This window comes from Prionailurus bengalensis, chromosome A2 (genome assembly GCF_016509475.1).
Source record: "Prionailurus bengalensis isolate Pbe53 chromosome A2, Fcat_Pben_1.1_paternal_pri, whole genome shotgun sequence".
Taxonomy (NCBI): Eukaryota; Metazoa; Chordata; class Mammalia; order Carnivora; family Felidae; genus Prionailurus; species Prionailurus bengalensis.
The window spans coordinates 153,378,755-153,398,891 of record NC_057348.1 but is presented as its reverse complement, the minus strand read 5'-3'; the positions used below and the strand labels follow the sequence as shown (position 1 = coordinate 153,398,891).

General features: G+C 43.8%; 1 protein-coding gene across 1 annotated transcript in view; it reads left to right on the top strand.

Annotated features, from left to right (window-relative positions):
• The first annotated feature begins 7,753 nt into the window (after positions 1-7,753).
• The window catches only part of KIAA1549 (KIAA1549 ortholog), a 163,013-nt gene continuing 150,629 nt past the window's right edge, over positions 7,754-20,137 (top strand). The window contains exons 1-2 of the mRNA XM_043589639.1: positions 7,754-7,903; positions 18,916-19,771. Of these exons, the coding sequence (XP_043445574.1) occupies positions 7,754-7,903; positions 18,916-19,771 (1,006 nt within the window). The remainder of the gene's footprint in view (positions 7,904-18,915; positions 19,772-20,137) is intronic.

Sequence of the window (20,137 nt, the reverse complement as noted above, 5' to 3'; positions counted from 1 at the left end):
GTAAAGATATTTTATATAATTATACTTGACCCTCATTTCCAGCTCATGATTCAGCTGTTGGAAAGTTACTACAGGAGAATTGGAGATGATTTTTCTTTGGTCGTTTATCAGGGCGTATGAGGGAAGGTGCACATCCGTAGGCCCCACAAATTCAACATAACCTAGGTTAAATACTAACTTTCCTATAGACTTGTCCCTTCTTTGGTTTCTTTATTTTTGGAGTATCAACAAACTACCAACTTAAAGCAAAACCCTACAAATTGTCCTCATACTCGTCTTTCTCCTGGTTCCTTATGTCAGACTGGTTACCCAGTGTTGGGGATTAGTTTCCCTTCAGAACTCTCAAGTTTTTGTCCTCCTCTGCCCCTTTCTTGCCATCCTTGTTTCCAATCCTCATCAGCTCTTGCTCTTATGCCACAGATCTAGGACTCCTTGGTTTTCCAGTTCCGTCTTGTGAGAGTATTTTTATAGAAGGTGCGAGGTGGCCCCCTGCTTTCCTTCAGTGATGGCAGTCCCATTTTAGTTTTTCATACAATAGGCTTTTGTGGATTTCATTGGTCTCCTTACCACCTTCTACCCCTCCCCCCCCACCATCCCCAAGCCTTCCACCCTGTGCCCGGTTGGGCTTGTGAAATGCAGATCTAATCACATGCTATCTTTTGCCATAACCTTCATTGGTAGGAGTCATAAACTCAAATGCCTTCTTGGATGAGACAGGTGACCTAAATGGATGATGTGAGCTGGCTGTAAGAGAAATGGGGGGAGAGAGGACGTGTCGTAGCAAGTTGCCCATCTGAGGGGGCACCTGCCTCTCATACCCATGTGGGCGTGCAGACCCAGGCTGTCATGTTGTCCAACTAGTCGAAAGAAGCCAGATCCAGATTTTATGATACGTTTTCAGGTTTTTAAATATTGGGCTTTGACTGAGTTTTGAAAATGCAGACCAATATTGTGTGTACTGACCTACTTGTAATTTTCGGAATGTGCCATTTTATTTTACGACTCTCTGTCTGTAAAGGATGTTCCTGTTAAGTGCCAATCCTTCCCTCTTCCTGCCTTGAAACCTGGCAAAACCAGATTCTTTAAAATGCTAGTTAGTCTTTCCTGACCCCAAGAGAGGCCGTTCTCTTAGCATTCTCAAAGTTCTCGAGTAGCACTTGCTTTGCCAGACTTTCTGCTTTTACTCCCTAGCTTTGAGCCAAAACAAAACCGTAATTTCTTCTTTTTGGACACTTCGCAGTGAAGAAGTATTTTTTGTCATGTAATGAATCAAACTCTGTGTTTGAATCCATGGAATCAGTATGATACTGGTCTTCGTTGTTCCTTTTTGCCCCCACATGTATATTTTTAATTTTCAAAAAGTCTTTTTTCCCCTAAGGAATGTGTTATTTAAGGTAAACATCTTTTTGGTGCTTCATTTGGAATCATCAAGGTCTAAAATGAACTGTTTAAGACTTATGCTTATGACACTAATTCCTCCCATCAAGGAATTAAGTCGCTTCCTTACTGATGGGTTCCTTGATTTCTCTCGTGATAATTTGTTCTTGGTTTTATCTAGGCCTTATATATCCCTTATTACATTAATTTTTTCTTAGCTAAATACATCTGTATTGCTACTCAGTATGGGAATCTCTGTCATTAGAATGCTATTAATTTTTTAAATGTTTGTCTTTTGTTGAATTATGTTTGTTCTACCAGTGTTAGGTGGCCTTTTTGTTTCTTCCAAATGTAAAACCATAGCTGCAAAAAAGACATATTTGTCTTTTCTTATGTATTTCTGTTTTGCTTTGTGTTAAATAAAATTGTGTTAAAATATAAATTTTGATGTTTCTTCATTACGTATGAAGTTTATTGTTGGCTTTAAACAAATGTTCTCTGTTTAATAAGGGAAAAAACATTTATTGTTGGAAGCTTTTAGTAAGAATTGGTATCTTTGTATAATCATATAATTTTTATCATTTAACCACCTAACATGATTATGTTACTGGTTTTACTATATTAAAACCTCCTTAAATTCTGAGTAACTCTGTTATGACATATGTTCTTTCAATGTATTTCTTTTCACTATTTGATAATTTTTAGTATAATTATATACATCTATACATTCATAAATAAAATTGATTTATATTTTATATGTGTATGCAATTTCCTTTTTATTTTTATTGCTATATGCTCAAAGTTGTTAAGCGCTGTTTTGAGTTTTTACATTGATTCGGAATGTCATTATTATTTAAAAAAATTTTTTCCCAGCTTTATTGGGATATTATTGACATATAACACTGTATAAGTTTAAGGTGTATGAGATGATGATTTGATACATGTATATAATTGTGAAATGATTACCACACTAAGGTTAGTTAACACATCCATCACCTCATATTCATTATTATTTGTAAAATAACGTATTACTCTATCATTGAATTTCTCTATTCTTATTTAGGAATATTTTTCTAAGAGATTTATTGGAAAATAAAGTATTATATCATTGTAGAAATTTGGGAGAATACAGGAATGTATTCAGAAGGAAGTAATAATCACTCATAATACCATTGTGTAGTGCTGTTCTAAGTTCTTTAGATATACTACCCTGTTTAATTATCAAAACACAGATGAGTTAAGTCAGTACTGCCCTGACCCAGGCAAGAGAGGACCCTGCCTTGGGCCTCTGCTTTAAAAGGTTTTCTCTGCTTATGACTTATACCACTCAGGCCCCACGGAAATGCTTCTCCACTTCTCTTAGCCTACATCCTCAACACAAAACATGATTGCTTGTGAACTCTGTGCAGGTCTGTGGGCTGAACCACTGTCATCATTGGAAACAGATATAGTTTCAGACTTTGTGGAGGGCTTCTGTGTTGGAAACGTGTGGGAAGCAAAAACGAATCAACCTGTCAAGGCCTGCCTTTTGGATTGCCTGGATATTATAGATCCTTGCCTTTCGGATTGCCTGCATACTGTAGATCCTTGCACAATCAGTGGTTTCCAGTTTCCATGTCCCTTCCTCTTTGTCTTCTGATCAGTAGCTCTGGGCATACCTGCAGTTGTGTGGTATTTACTGCAAGTACACATGGCAGCTGGGGAACATTTTTGCACTATTAACCAATTCACATTACTCTTCAATATTTATAGGAGAAGTTTTCCATGTGACATGTGAAAGGCAGGATTCAATTTCTTCCATTAGCAAGTACATGCGCATTGAAGGTGGTAATGAATATATGGTTTTATGTCTTGTTTTTTACAGAAATATTCTTGATTTACTTAAATTTTCAAAAAGTTTGGAGTGCCTGGGTGGCTCAGTTGGTTGAACGTCCAACTCTTGGTTTCGGCTCAGGTCATGATCTGATGGTTTGTGGGATTGCGTACCGTGTTGTTGGGCTCCAAGCTGACAGCGTGGAGTCTGCTTGGGCTTCTCTCTCTCTCCCCTTTTCTCTTTCTCTCCCTCCCTCCCCCACATGTACGCTCTCTCCCTCTCTCAAAATAAATAAGCTTTTAAGAAATTAAAAAAAAATATTCTTGATTTACTTAAATTTTCAAAAAATTAAATGTGGAGTTGCACTTCAGTTCAGGATGTGGGAAGTCACAAGAAGAATCAGATAACCTACAAAATCATAACTTTTCTCAAGCTTGGTCATAAGTCAAGAGTAAGAGACTGGTCATAAGTCTCAGCAAAACTAAAAGGCACCCGACGGAATGGGAGAAGATATTTGAAAGCGACATATCAGATAAAGGGTTAGTATCCAATATCTATAAAGAACTTATCAAACTCAACACCTAAAAAACAAATAATCCAGTGAAGAAATGGGCAAAAGACATGAATAGACACTTCTCCAAAGAAGACATCGAGATGGCCAACCGACACATGAAAAAATGCTCAACACCACTCATCATCTGGGAAATACAAATCCAAACCACAATGAGGTACGACCTCACACCAGTCAGAACGGCTAAAATTAACAACTCAAGCAACAACAGATGTTGGTGAGGATGTAGAGAAAGAGGATCTCTTTTGCACTGCTGTTAGGAATGCAAACTGGCGCAGCCACTCTGGAAAACAGTATGGAGTGTCCTCAAAAAATTAAAAATAGAACTACCCTATGACCCAGCAATTGCACTGCTAGTTATTTATCCAAGGGACACAGGTATGCTGTTTCCAAGGGGCACATGCACCCCCATGTTTTTACCAACATTATCGACAATAGCCAAAGTATGAAAAGAGCCCAGATGTCCATCAATGCATGCATGGATAAAGAAGATGTGGTATATATATATAATGGAGTATTACTCGGCAATCAAAAAGTATGAAATCTTGCCATTTGCAACTACGTGGATGGCACTAGAGGGTATTATGCTAAGTGAAATGAGTTGGAGAAAGACATATCATATGACTTCACTCAGGACTTTAAGTTACAAAACAGATGAACATAAGGGAAGCAAAACATAAGAGACTCTTAAATATAGAGAACAGAGGGTTAACTGGAGGGGTTGAGGGAGGGGGGATGGGCTAAATGGGTAAGGGGCATTAAGCAATCTACTCCTAAAATCATTGTTGTGCCATGTGCTAACCAACTTGGATGTAAATTAATAAATAAATAAATAATTAATTAATTAAAAAGAGACTAGTCATAAGTCAAGTTCTGAAATCCAAAGAGTGACAAGGTTGTGTATGGAAAGACATGACATAAAAATGATTTCAGCTTTGACAGAGCATGGGGGAGAGATTGCCCCCTTACACATGGGTAGAATGAAATCAGGTATAATTTTAATGAGTTCTTAAAGGCCAAATATGGGCTAACTGGTCAATTTGTAATAGGAAATAGAATAAAACACCAAGAAAGTTATGCAGGGAAAACTAAAACAAATAGACCGCAATGATTACTAGCTGATCTCCTCCCAACACAGACTTTCATAGATGAGACTGTCTCTATAGTATAGCAGTGCTTACGAACATAGCAAAAGATGAAAAGAAATTATAATATCCAGTTGGACAAGGGGCCTGAGGGCAGAAGTTCTCCTGTACTGCTGGAGGAATGGTATATTGAAGAGCAAGTTGGCAATATTGTAAAAGGTCTTAAAAATACACATGCTTTGGGGTGCCTGGGTGGCTCAGTCGGTTGAGCGTCTGATTTCGGCTCAGGTCATGATCTCGTGGCTCGTGAGTTCGAGCCCCGCGTCGGGCTCTGTGCTGACAGCTCAGAGCCTGGAGCCTGCTTCTGATCCTGTGTCTCCCTCTCTCTCTGCCCCTAACCCACTCGCATTCTGTCTCTGTCTCTCTCAAAAATAAATAAAAAACATTAAAAAAAATTTAAAAAGATACACATGCTCTTTGATCAAATAATTCCAGTTTGAGAAATTTATCATATGATAATAAAAGATGTATATAGGAATTTACTTACAAAGTTGTTTATATTTGTTAGGTTCCTGGCAAGAAGGAGATGGTACACTTAAAATGGATAAATGGAGACAATTTAATGAAGGACTATCTATGAAGAGGTAGGCAGGGTCAAGGGAAACCCACAAAGGTGGGTGGCATAACTTGGGCTAGCAGTGGTGGGGGCACCATACCACCCTAAGCATGAAGGCACAAAGGGAAGGAGCTGTTCCAAGAACCCGGCAGGAGTAGTCATAGGAGAGAACCTCCCACCAGATGCATTCCAGCTCTTATGCTTGAGGACACGACCAACTAGTAGTATTTTCAGGGTGGGAGCTGGGGGAATAAATACCCTTGGTTCCTTTTCCATTATCAGATTTCTTGCTGGTGTTATCCACCCCCACCCCCTCCCACACTGGCCAGATGCATCGGAAGCCAGAGAGGGAAGAAGCCCCATGAGGCAGTCTTGCAAAGTCTTGCTTCTCGAAGCAAACAGCATGGTGGAGAAGGGTGGAGGGTGGATTGTGGGCCAATAGAAATACCTAGCACGATGTCTGAGGCAGCAGTACGTATGAAGGAAACCACCTAATTGTCCAACATTAGGGAGTGTGCTGAACAACTTATGATAGGTTTGTATTTTGGAATACAGTGCCTCCATTACAAATGATGGGAGTTTGGGGAGTATTACCTATTAAGGTAAAAAGACGTTCATAATATAGTGTTCAGTGCAACAAAATTTTGTGTACAGCCCGATCCTAACTTTTTATCAGCATGATAATGTGGGTATGTATGTGCACACATTTGTGCATTTAAATGCTTGGGAGAGCATAGAGTCTAATGCTAACAATGCTTCTGGTTAAGTGAGACTATAGCTAATTTTAATATTCATAAGCTTGATTCCCTGTATATCCTACCTTTTCTACAATGTGTAATAAAAAATTAAAGTTCTTTTTAGAAAAATGAGAGCTATGTCATGATCCCATTTTAATTCTGTGAGCTAAGTAGGTGCTATTCTTAACACTGACAAGGAAAATTCCTTAAAAATTCCATTAGAAGCCAGTTTCATTTTTTGAATCTAGTTACAAAATTCTTAAATAAGATTCCAGCGAAGTACGGAACAATAATAATTATCATGGTATATTATTACTGCCAGTAACACTACTGAGGGACCCAATTTTTTAATTCTTTTCATACAACATGATGAGGTAGGTATTCTACTAACATTTCCATTTTTAGGTGAGGAAACCAAGGCTCGGAAAAGTCACGGCCAAAGTTACATGGTTATCGAATGAATGGTAAACCAGTATTTAAAGTCAGGTCTGTCTTCATCTAAACCCAGTGTTCCAAACTATACCATGGCTAACTAGAACTTATCTCCAGAAATACAAGACTAGCAGATCACGAAACTCTGAATATATTCATCATGTCAACAGGATGAATACTTAACATCAGAAGATTACTTTGTGGATATTGCAAAGTCATTGTATAATATTTTTAAAAACTCTCAGAAGCTGGGAACAGGTACTTCATTAACTTGGTGTCTGTGTCTTTAAAAACAAGAAAAATCACGTTAATCAGAAATTGACCAGTCACTATCATAGTTACTTAGCATGCTTTGAGAGATTATTAATGCTTCAACCTGGCAGAAAGGGGTCAGAAAGAAAAAGATCAAAACATTACTATAGTATTAAAAAAAAAAAAAAAACAAACAGGGACGTCTGGGTGGCTCGGCGGTTAAGTGTCTGACTTCGGCTTAGGTCACGATCTCACAGTTGGTGAGTTTGAGCCCTGAGCCCCGCGTCAGGCTCTGTGCTGACAGCTCGGAGCCTGGAGCCTGCTTTGGATTTTGTGTCTCCCACTCTTTGCCCCTCCCCTGCTCTCTCTCTTCTCTCTCTCTCTCTCTCTCAAAAATAAATATTAAAAAAATGTAAAAACATCACTATAGTAGTCTGATGAAAATTCATTCATTCATTCATTCATTTACTGAGACCCTATTTTGCGCTGGACCCTGTACCGAGTATTGACCAAATAGTGGCCATGGGTACTACTAACTAACACTAACACTGATGTAAAGCTTGCCAATGTGCTACGCTCTTTTCTAAGAATTTTATGTATACCAATTCATTTAATCTTCATACAGCTTCGTGAGGGAGTTATTATTATTATTGTTCCATTCTCTAGATGAGGACACCGAGGCACAAAGGGGCTAATGTGTCATAGCTAACAAGTAGTGGAGATGTAACATACATACAGAGTCCTGGCCCGAGTCTGAGCAATCAGCCATCGTGTAAAAACTCCTCTCTTAACAAGAAGTAATAGTGTCTGTCCTCAGGGAGATTACGGTTTAGTGGCAAAATAGACATGAAACCAAATGCAGAATGAAGTATGCAGTTGCGAGTAGTAGGTGCTCGGGAAGAAGAGGCTAAGGGACATGACTTCTTAGATGGGAATGGAGAAGTCAGGGAGGACTGGCATGTGGAGGAGTGCTTCGAATCAATGGTGGGTGAAGGACAAGGGGCTGTGGGAGAGGAGCAGGTGCTGGGGCCACCAGAGGACCGTCCTCCCAGGCTGGACTTCTCGTGCAGGAGGCTGAGAACCTTTGCAGGGCGTGCTGAGCAATGGACTTTGTTTGAAGCGTGAAGGGGAGTTTTCAAAGTTTTGTATCTATATTTATGAAGTGTTTGTCTTCACTATAGCTGTTTTATCGGCAGATGTCTTATTTTTTGCTCACCTGGTGGCAAATCTGTGCTGTACATGGGAGTCCCTCAGACATCTATGGTCACAGGAGATGGTGGCTGCATTCGATTCTGGTCTGAATCTCAGGCAGACAAGCCCATCACACCCAAACCCCGAAGTTCAAGTTGACACTCAGAAGATTAGAGGGTGCTATGGGGGTGGTATGAGGTAGTTATGATTATTCCCATTTTACAAATGAGAAAACTCTGGTGTAGAAAGTTGTGTCTGTGGGGCACCTGGGTGGCTCGGTTGGTTAAGCATCTGACCCTTGATTTCAGCTCAGGTCACCATCTCACAGTTTGTGAGTTCGAGCCCTGCATCAGGGCTCTCTGCTGATAGCGTGGAACCTGCTTGGGATTCTCTGTCTCCCTCCCTCTCTGCCCCTCCCCTGCTCATTCTCTGTCTGTCTGTGTCCCTCTCAAAAACAAATAAACGTTTAAAAAAAAAAATAGTGTGTTGAATCCATGAAGCCATTAAAAAAATTTTTTTTTAAACATTAAAAATTGAGCTCCTTGGTTACACTAGCCACACTTAAAGGGCTCAAGAGCCATTTGTGGCTAGTGGCTTCTTCACTGGATGGCACAGATTTATGGAACACTTCCAATGTCCCAGAAACTTTCCATCTTGTAGACAGCGCTGGTCTAGAAATTTCTTAACTTGCCTTTTTAAAGGGCAGATGAGTTCCACACACAGTTGTTCGTGGGCAGATAATTTTACCCAGCTTCTCACAACCCGATGCTCTTCATCCAGAGCCTATAAGATTCAAATTTTGTGAGCATATTTTATTGTTTGGAGATTGTCATTTCCTAAAGGGCAGAGATTGTATTTTTCCTCTATTTCTGTGAAGAGTCTTGGTTCACTAAATTTAATAAATGTTTGCTGCAGCCAATGACCATAGCCTACTGACTTCTGTGTAAGACCAAGGTAATGTCGTATCTGAAGTGACCTTTTGTATTTTTCATGGAGTCTCCATTGGTGTTTCATAGTGTAGAGTAGAGGAATCTGGCATTTCTGGACATCCTTTGAGGTCTGAGAAGTTCTCTGTCAGTGTATCCCTTCTGGCCCAGGCACCAAAGAACTGGGGACACTCATGCTCCCCTTAGGGTAGTTTTCTGAGTTAACCTAATTGATTAATGAGGTGAATTGTTCATTGGAGTGCAGGGAGGTATGAGGTGAGGGAAGAGGCTGGCTTGGAACTTAGTTCTTGTACTGCTACTTATTCATTCAACAAGCATGAGCTGAGCCCTAAAACCTGCCATGCACCGCACTAGATGCTAGGGAATAAATAGTTGCGAATGAGAAGGTCTCTGCCCTTGAAGGACTCAGAGACACATGGAGTCTTATCCTGTGTGGTCAGTGCAGTTACAGGGGCATCACGGGGACTTATGGCAGCCCAGAGGAAGGGCAACAAAGCCAGCTCTGGCAGATCAAGGAAGGCTTTCTGGAGAAGCGATGCTCCGCCCACAATTCCAAGAAGCTCAAGAGCAGAGATCTCTCCTAGCAAGGGTGTCCATTGAGGGCTTTGAGGGAAGAAAGGGTTTTCTAGAGAATCAGGGTCATCAGGACAGATACATAGTTAGTATGGGTTTGGTTTATTTACTCATGTAATTGGTCGAACTCACGACAAGACGGAAGAATAAGAGACTGAGCTAGACGACTATCATTTTTTCTCATTCTGAATTTGAGCCAGAGCCCCTGAGTTTGAGAACACAGTCATATGTGAGTTGGAGTTAGTAGAATGCCAGAGAATGAGGGTGATTCTAAAAACAGCTTTCACCAACTGTTGCCGTGATTCTAATGTGGATTTTTGGCATGCCTCAGGGAGCTGCTGGGTGTGGGGCTATAGTGGGAAATGACCATGGAGAGTGTGGGCAGAGGACTTAGCCAGTTGGTCAGTGGCAGCTTGTGTGTTGGGGGGGAAGGATTTTAGGGGAAACTGCAACAGACAGAGAGGCAAGGTCAGGATTGTGCTTCAAGAACATTCTCACTTGCCATGATGGCTACTAAACTGTGCAAGAGGGACAGACATTTCCAGCCCATTCCATCCAGGACAAGGATCCTGGTTTTAAACATTATACTTATGGTCATGGGTGCTTTGACAATGTCACTCCCTCCAAAGGCTTCCTTCCCTTTTGATAGGCAGGAAGTCCTTGTAATGACAAGTATCCTACACTTTCTGAAAGTTCACATTAGGCCACTTTGCTTTTGTAAAAGACTTATATTAGTACCTGTTTTTGCTAATGAAAGAAATCCAAAGAACATTTTCAATTTTATGAAAATAGTTGTTATTGTACTAATGTATGTCTTTCCAACTTTCAGAAAGTGGGATATACTCTCCACTTTGTGCTATTTCTATTTAAGAAAGGTTTCATAGGAGCGCCCTACTTTTGAATAGCGGGGGAAACCTATCTTTAGTTTAGATCATGGCAGGTCTAAACTCTTTGCTTGCTACAAGCTCATCAGATCCTACCTATTTGCTCTTTTGTCCCCAAATTCCTTCTACATAGATTTTCTTCCAGATAGGCAAGTGGCCCCTGCCCACATTCTGTTAATTTCTACCGTCTTGCCTTGCCTTTCTACTTTTCTCTCCTCTGTAATCCCCTCTCTCCTGCTCTCTCCCTTTTTAAAATTGATTTATTTATTTTGAGAGAGAGAACACGTGGGAGTGGGGAGAGGGCAGAGAGAGAGGAAGAGAGAGAATCCTAAGCAGGCTCCATGCTGTCAATGTGGAGCCCATCTTAGGGCTCAATCCCATGAACACTGAGATCATGACCTGAGCCAAAACCAAAAGTTGGATGCTTAACTGACTGAGCCACCCAGGTGCCCCATCTTTTTTTTTTTTTAAACAAATGTTATCCATTGTTCCCATCGCTCAAGACCCAACTTAAGCCCCCTGCCATCTGTGACCCCTTTCCTACCTACTGTAGCTCATGCTGATCTTTTCCTTTTTTTGGATTTTCACATTTATTTACTTATTTATTAAAAAACTTTTTAAAAAATATTTATTCATTTTTGAGAGAGAGAGAGAGAGATCACAACAAGAGGAGGGGCAGAGAGAGAGGGAGACACAGAATCCGAAGCAGGCTCCAGGCTCTGAGCTGTCAGCACAGAGCCTGACGCGGGGCTCGAACCCACAAGCTGTAAGATCATGACCTGAGCGAATGTCGGATGCTCAACCGACTGAGCCACCCAGGTGCCCCTGGATTTTCACATTTAAAGTTCAAATTCTGCCACCCAAAATTGAGACTTGTGGTGTTGAAGAGTGAGAAACACTTTAGAGACCACGTAAAGCCTCCATCTTGGCCCGTGATCATCTTCTCTTGGAGGAAGACATTCCAAACAGTTTTATCGACAAGACAAATGGAACAACAACATCGAAGGATAAAATGCTCATAATCCCTCATCTTACTACAGCAATCTTAAGTATTGCACAATTCCTTTCCAGTCATATATATTGTTTTATATTAGCCCATAAACCATTTTATATTTAGGTTTTATTCCCCCATTTAACGTTATAACCCAAACATGCTGCATGTTTTTCTGCATTTATTGAGAGAGGAGCATGCATTCCCTCCTTACTGTAATATGATTTCATTAAGCCCTTCTGCTGATACATTGGGCACTGGATCTGCCTTTTCAAAAGAAGTGCGTGTTCCTCTTGGTTCCATCTCCTCTAAGCTCTGAGACTGTACTCGGTGATCCCTCCCTTGCACTTCTTTATTCCCTCACTGTCTTCAGACACCTTCCCTCCTGTCTCCAGGGATGCTCAGTCTTATCTGTCCTAAAATAGGTCTCAGCTCTGCTGTCTACCCTTCTCTGTGGCCGCCATTATTTCCCAAGCAGCTCATTCTTTTACCCTAGTTGTTTGCCCCTCTCCCCCACCATTTCAATGGCAAGTCTCTTTTTCATGACCACATCATCAGGTCCAAAGAGATTTTTCTCAGTCCTTGTTGTTTCTGGCACTGACCATTCCCTTCTGGCACTTCCCTCCAGGCCTTTCCCTCAGAGTCTTTCTCTGACATTTTCATTCCTTTTCAGCTTTTCCATAATGAAGCTCTCTCCTGGGGGCCTGTCCTCGGCCCTCTTCTTTTCTTCTCGCCTGTCTTTCCAGACACAGCCATTCATTCGCACGTCCGTAGCTAACAGCTCTGTGCAAATGATTTCCGTATCTGTATTTTGAGCCCTACCTGCCTTATCTCCCAAGCCTCAGCTCACCCTCACTGCCCACTGCTTGTGTTAACGTTGCTCCCTGGGTGCTGGCCGGCCTCCACAGCCAACCGCTCAGCCCCCCATGATCTTTCCCCCTAATCCAGCCTGTCCAACTGACTTCCCTTCATCTCTCCTTACGTATGTAGCCTTAGAGTCTCTGAATCGTCTGTCTTTTATTCTTTTCTTTCTTCATATTTCATCCGTGGATTTAGCATCCAGAATATGTCTCATCTGTTTTCTAATTGCCATTGAAACCCACAAAGTTTTTTTCTCTTAATTTTGAGAGAGAGAGAGAGCAGGGGAGGGGCAGAGAGACAGAGAGACAGAGAGAATCCCAAGCAGGCTCCACACTGTCAGCACAGAGCTCGATGTGGGGTTTGAACCATGAAACTGTGAGATCATGGCCTGAGCCCAAACCAAGAGTCAGGTGCTTAACCGAATGAGCCACCCAGGCACCCCTAACGTGAAGATTTCTTACATAGGACACAAAAAAAGAAGGAGTAAATGAAAATTGGACTTCATCAAATTTAAAAACTCCTGCTTTTTGACAGCTACTGTTAAGAGAATTAAAAGACAGGTTATGGACTAGGAGGAAATATTTTCAAAATACTAATCCACAAAAGGATTTGTATGCAGGATTTATAACGGTACTTACAACTTGGTAATAAGACAAATGTTCCAATTATAAAATGAGTAAAAGATTTGGGGCACCTGGATGGCTCAGTTGGCTGAGCATCTGACTTTTGATTTCAGCTCATGTCATGATCTCTTGGTTCATGGGACCGAGTCTGCCCTTCCCTCCCCTCTTAAAATAAATTAATAAACATTAAAAATTTTTTTTTAAACATGAGTGACAGATTTGAAGAGTTTCTTCACCAAAAAAGAAATATCAATGGCAAATAAGCACATGAAAAGGTGCTCAGGGTTGTTAGTCATTAGGAAAATGCAAATTACGACCACAAGGAGATATCACTCCATACCCTACCACGTTAAACGGACTGACCAAAGCAAGTGCTGACAAGGATTTGCAATGACTGGAACTCTCATACATTGCTGGTGAGAATGTAAACTATACCCACTCTGGAAGACAATTGGGCAGTTTCTTCTAAAGTTAAATATACAATTATTACATAACCTAGGAGTTCAATTCCTAGATATGTGCCCAAGACAAAGGAAAACATGTTCACATGAAGACCTGGAAATAAACACTGATAGCAGCTGAATTCATACTAGCCAAAAACAAACAAACAAACAAACAAACAAACACCCCAAAACAAACAAAAAACAAAAAAGCAGGGGCTGCCTGGGTGGCTCAGTTGGTTAAGCAACCGACGTGGGCTCAAGTCATGATCTCGCAGTTCATGAGTTCAAGCCTCATGTCAGGCTCTGTGCTGACAGCTCAGGGCCTGGAGCCTGCTTCCGATTCTGTGTCTCCCTCTCTCTCTGCCCCTCCCCTGCTCACGCTCTCTCTCTCTCTCAAAAATAAATAAACATTAAGAAAACAGTTTAAAAACAAAAACAAACCAAAAAAAAAAAAAAACCCTCCAAGCAAAACAACCCCCCAAAACGATAAACTGAAAATAACCAAAATGTCCACCAAATGGTGAATGGATAAACAAATTGTGGTACATCCATTATGGAATACTCATTAGCAATAGAAAGGAACCAATACATGTAACAAGGTAGATGAATCTCAGAGATCTTATGATAAGTAAAAGAAACCAGACACCAAGTCTATTGTATCATTTCTTGTATATGAAATTCTGGGAAAGGCAAAGCTCTAGAAGCAGAAATTAGATCAATGGTTTTCAGGGATTGGGATAGAGTCGGGGTAAACTGCAAGCAGGCATAAGGGAAAATTTTAGGGCAACAGAAATGTTCTATGTCTTGAACATGGTGGTGGCTATAGGAGTTCACAAATTTTCCAAAACTAATTAAAGTGTAAACTTAAAAAAAGGTGAATTTTACCTGATTAAATTACTGAATTTACCTATTTGAATTAAGCCTAACTAAAAAAACGATAACAACAACATCAAAAACTGAAGGAAAATAAAAGGAAAAAGAAAGAAAGAAAGAAAGAAGAAAGAAAGGAAGGAAGGAAGGGAGAAAGAAGGAAAGAAGGAAAGAAAGAAAGAAAGAAAGAAAGAAAGAAAGAAAAAGAAGAAAAGAGGGATAAGCAAAAGTGTATTATACATAGAATTTTCTACACCAGATGGTGAGCTGATTTTAAATTTTGATAGATAAGGCCAAATTGTCCTCCAAAATGGCTCTACCAATTTATACCCCCACCAGTAGAATTTGAGAATGCCTATGTCCCCCACGCTATGGCACAAATGGATATAATCAATTTTTTAAAAGTTCTGTCCATTTGATGGTGAAAAATGTTATGATCCTGAAACTTCAGGCATGCACAGTTAAGACCTTGTCCTAATTGGTCTCTCCACTCTCTCCTCTCTCCAAATCATCTTATATATTGTTAATAGAGTGATCCTTCTTGTGCCTAGTTCTAATAATATCTCACGAAAATTATTAACGATACCCCATGGCCTACAAAATTATGTCCAGACCCTTTAGCCAGATATTTGCGTCCTTGCTCTACCCCAGCTCCTTTCTCTCTTCTCTATTCCTGTCTTCTCATTTTTAGCAGAGAGATTGGTTCAAACCTCTAACTCAATGGTTCTTATTCCCGTTTCCTTCCAGATTTGGGGGGTATCGTTGACACATAACATTGTACAAGTTTAAGGGATACAATGTGATGGTTTGATACACTTATATATTATTAGGCAAGGTAGGCATAATCAAGCCAGGCATCATATAAGAAAGGTTGAGGTTTGAGAGTAGCTTTTCCCTGAGATAAGAAACTTTTATGTGACAGAGCAGAGCTTAGAACTCAGCTGTTCTGATTCCCAGTCCAGGACTTTCAGTGCTATCCCCTACTGCCTTCCAGTCATTTCCAACATTTCGGGTAGTCAGTCTGTCCTCATTTCTATCCTACTCCTAAGAATTAAGGGGCACAGTTTCAAAATACAACTGGAGGCTTACATAGCATTCATTGAAATACCAGTAAGTTATATGCCAAGCAAGCAACCTATTAAATATTACTATCCTCCTCCCTTGATGAACACACCTTCATGATGACCTTGTAGGCTAGATTCAAAGGGAGAATTCCCAGACTCCTGGAGATCCTGAGCAGGAATATGGCAGCCAAGTTCCCGTACAAATATGGAACTGTTCCACCCTCTCTTCCCATTCCTGGTTCTTGGCTTCATTCCCTTAGGTTTCACATGTTCATCTCACTCTACCTGCTGCCTGAACCCTACCCTACCCCTGGCTGCTCCTTGGGACTAGACATACCTTGGCCCACCCTTTGAGAATAAGAGGCCATACGGGCCTTGGAAGTGAGCATGGTGCCAAGTAGGAAGGGAATTCTGGGGTCCTAGGTACCCAAGCATGGGGGAAAGTGGGCTCCTTGTCGGGTATTCTTTTGGCTTCTCCGACTTCTTGTCCTATGGGGGAGAGGTGCAGTTGGAGGAGGTCCAGAGTGGGCTTTCTGAAAACTGAGGCCCATTGTGCTTAGGTCTAAGGGTGTTACTGATCCTAACTCTCACCCTCCCCAAACCAGACAGCAAACCTTTTGAGAACCCAGGCTAATTTTCCCTCCTCCCCTAGAGATTATATTTTACTGGAAAACAGGAGATGAGAATTCCAGTTTGGGCTCAGCCCTAGGTCAGTAAACTCATCTCTCTGGTTTGTTTCTTTTTTTTTTATTTAAAAAAATTTTATTAAAAAAATTTTTTTTTTCAACGTTTATTTATTTTTTTTTATTTAAAAAAATTTTATTAAAAAAATTTTTTTTTCAACGTTTATTTATTTTTGGGACAGAGAGAGACAGAGCATGAACGGGGGAGGGGCAGAGAGAGAGGGAGACACAGAATCGGAAACAGGCTCCAGGCTCTGAGCCATCAGCCCAGAGCCCGACGCGGGGCTCGAACTCACGGACCGCGAGATCGTGACCTGGCTGAAGTCGGACGCTTAACCGACTGCGCCCCCCAGGCGCCCCCCTGGTTTGTTTCTTTATCTATACAATGAGAATTGTAGGAGACAATCTCTAAAATCACTATTTTTATCATTTATTTAAAAAAAATATTTATTTTTGAGAGAGAGAGAGAGAGAACAAGCACACAAGTGGGTAAGGGGCAGAGAGAGAGGCAGGAATACACAGAACCTGAAGCTGACTCCAGGCTCTGAGCCATCAGCACAGAGCCTGACGTGTGGGTTGAACCCATGAACCATGAGGTCATGACCTGAGCTGAACTCACGTAACCCACTGAGCCACCCAGGCGCTCCTGTTTTTATCTTTTATATATCCCTACAGCACTAGTAGTTCATAGTAGGTGCCCAGAAGTGTTTGCTGGATTTATTTTTTGCATAATTTGGTATGAATGCCCTAAGGCCTTAAGGTCTTCTCTTCTCAGACACAAGTGTGTATGGCTGTGTGTGTTTACACATGTAGGGGCATGTATGTGCTTCTACTGTGTACCAGTCTGTTTTGGACTTCCAAGTCGCACAATCTGCTAGCCGGATGGTTAGAGCCCAGGAGATATTTTCTTAGACACTCAAGCAGAACGCTCTAAATCCTAACAGGGTAACATTCAGTATTATGCCTTCAGAGTGTGGAAACTAGGAGACTTTCTATTGGGACTTGGTGACATTGAGCCATTTCTGTTATCTCAGATTTGCAGTTTTTATTTCCCACTGATGTCAATCCCTTTTTAATGGCTGGGCAAATATTTTATTTTCTTTGAATTGGCTGAGAATGGACAGGGAGATTACTTTCCCTGACACCCTGGTTCTAGTGTAGGTGGGAGCTGACTGGAGGTTGGGGCCAAGTCCGAAAGGTTGAACTCTTCGCTGGACAGGTGGATATTCTGCCTCAAGTAAAACGGGGGTTTACTGGTGCTCTGGGAATTCTTAAGCAGGATGACACCATCTTCGAACTTCATATTAATTTGGTTCCAGAGGCAAAGCATACATTCATAACAGAAGATAATACGATGGGACAAGACAATTTCATCATCTCAGGGGGCACCTAGTTGGCTCAGTTGGTTAAGTGTCTGACTCTTGATTTCGGCTCAGGTCAGGATCCCAGAGTTGTGGGATCGAGCCCTGCATTGGGCTCTGCACTGACAGCGTGGAACCTGCTTCGGATTCTCCCCCTCTTCTTCTGTCCCTCTCCCTGACTTGTTCTCTCTCTCTCAAAATAAATACATAAACATTAAATGATATATTTAAAAAAAGATTCTCTCTCTAAAAAAAAAATCCTCTCAAGTCAGTGGTTTGTAGTCAAATGACACTTTATACAATGAGTTCAATGGATGAAGACAGGCATGAATAAGAGGTCACAGATCTAGGGACATCGTATCCAGGCGCCAGACTTGCCTGAACAGGCAATGTTTCTTCTTCTCCTTCTTCTTCTTTAAAAATGTTTATTTATTTTTGAAAAAGAGAGAGAGAGAGAGAGAGAGCGCAAGCAGGGGAGGGGCAGAGAGAGAGGGAGACACAGAATCGGAAGCAGGCTCCAGGCTCTGAGCTGTCAGCACAGAGCCCGACATGAGTTCACCCACGAAATGTGAGATCATGACCTGAGCCGAAGTGGGATTCTTAACCGACCGGGCGGCCTAGGTGCCCTGGCAATGTTTCCACAGAGGTACTCCTGGAGATTATGGGCTGATGGTAAGGTATGGAGCCGGTGGGGAATCAGCTGAGGACATGGGACTGTTTGTGATGGGGAGGCATGGTAAAGTAGAAAACAAATTAGGAACGTCAACAAAAGCTGTCTTTAACCTTTATTCTCAATTATCTTCCTTGAAACTAACACGGAAGGTACTTACAGAAGGGTGCCTCAGACTCATTCAGAGGAAGGGCTATTACTGATTCTCCAGTAATCTCACCAGGGAGCACATTGCCCAGCAGGGTTGGAGCTGGCAACCGGACTGGAGAGCAAGCCGGACCCTTTTGTCAATGGAGATGATTCACATTTTCCACTTAACCATCATAGTTTCCCGGGCAATTAGATAGTGCCCCCAGCTTGCACCTTTCATCCCCTGCCTAGTGCAAGCATCCTAACAGGACGCAACGAACCCAAACTGCCAATTCCACGTTCCAAGACCTTTACACCACCAGGTGTGTTCAGTTAGATGCCCGGCACGTAGCAGGTACTCGACAAACGTGAACTCCCTTCCTCGCTTTCCTCACGTTCCCTCCATCGTCAAACTCTGACTCTCCCGACGTCCATCCCCTGACATCTCTCCATTGCCTAAGAGGGCTGCTTTCCCTAAGAGGGCCTGGACGTGCGCGGTTCTCTCCAGCTCCGCGGCAATTCGGTTCAGCAGGCGCCTTCCGAAGGCCTACTACGCGCGGGGTTGGCGAGCCTCCCGGGCCCAGAGCGTCCGGTGGCTCCTTAACGACCCAGACCGGAGGCAGAACCTCTAGAGGGAGAAAGGACGGGGAGAGCTGTGCGTGCGCTCTTCTCACCTCCAATACTGCACGTGGGGCTCTTGCGAAGGGAGCCCGACCTTCCCTCCGCTTTGTCCCCTCCGCAGCCCCGAAGGCTGTCCTACGAACGCCGGCGTCCCACTCACACCTGCTGCCCCGCACTGGACGGAGCAGAGCGAAGCCAGGCGCCAGAGGAGGAGCCAGAGGCCCGCCGCCCTCCGGGCTTGCCAGGTTTTCCGGCCCTGACCCCTCCTCGCCGGCCTGCCTCCCTCCCTCCCGGCGCCCCCGGGGGCGGAACGCGCGGGGCCACCCGGGCCGCGGGCCCCGGTGTTCGGGGCGGGGCGGCGCCGGCCGGGCCCAGGCCTCCCGCGCCCCCCCCCCCCCCCGCGCCTCCTCCCGGGAGGCGGGTCCTGGGGGAGACCCGGCACCGGCCCCGCGCGGCGCGGCCTCGGCGCGCCCCAGCCCCGCGCCCGCCGCCCGGCCGCCCCGCAGGCAGGCGCCCGGCCGGCCGGGAGGTGGTGCTCGCCTCCCCGCGCCCGGGCCCGCGCGTTGCCGAGCAGCGGCTCGGAGGCTCCGAAGGGGGCGGAGCGGCGAGGCCGGCGTGCGGCTGGCGGCCCCTGTCCGCGGTTCCGGCCCCCGGCCCGCCCCCGCCTCGCCGGCCTCCCTCCGCGCCGGTGCGCGGCGCCCCGTCCCAGCCGCAGCCGCAGCGGCCGCCCCTCCCGGGCCCGAGAGCGCCGAGCCGCGAGGCCGGGCCGGGGCGCCGGCCGGGACTGCCGGGGGCGCGGCGCCGACGCCGAGGCGCGGCCATGGAGGGGAAGACCCGCGCCGGGGTCGCGCTGGTCCCGGGGCCGAGCGGCCGCGGGCCTTCCGCCCGCCGCGCCCGCCGCCTCCGCCGCCGCCCGGGGCTGCTGCTCCCCGGCCTCTGGCTGCTGCTGCTGGCCCGGCCGGCCTCATGCGCCCCAGGTAAGCACCGCCGAGACGCTCGGGCCGCGACCCTGCCTTTTTTTATTGCTGTTATTTTCAAAATCGTGCTTTCCCCGCCCACCCTCTTTTATTCTCCACCGCTCCCTAGCCCTCCTTTCTTGAGATGCTTTTTCCATTCTTCTTGGGCCCAGCAAATAAGAGGCACGGCGAAAATAAAAGGAAAAAAGCGAACGGATTCTGGCCAGTCTTGCCAAAGGTCTGCAAAGCTCTCCTGGTATCCACGAAGCCGGAGGCGGGTCTGTGGCTTCTCCAAATGTGCCTTTATTTTCTCTGCAAAAGGGAGGCACTGAAATTGTATTTGTGCATGTTTCTATCAGTGTGGTATATCAAATGTTTGGGAATACT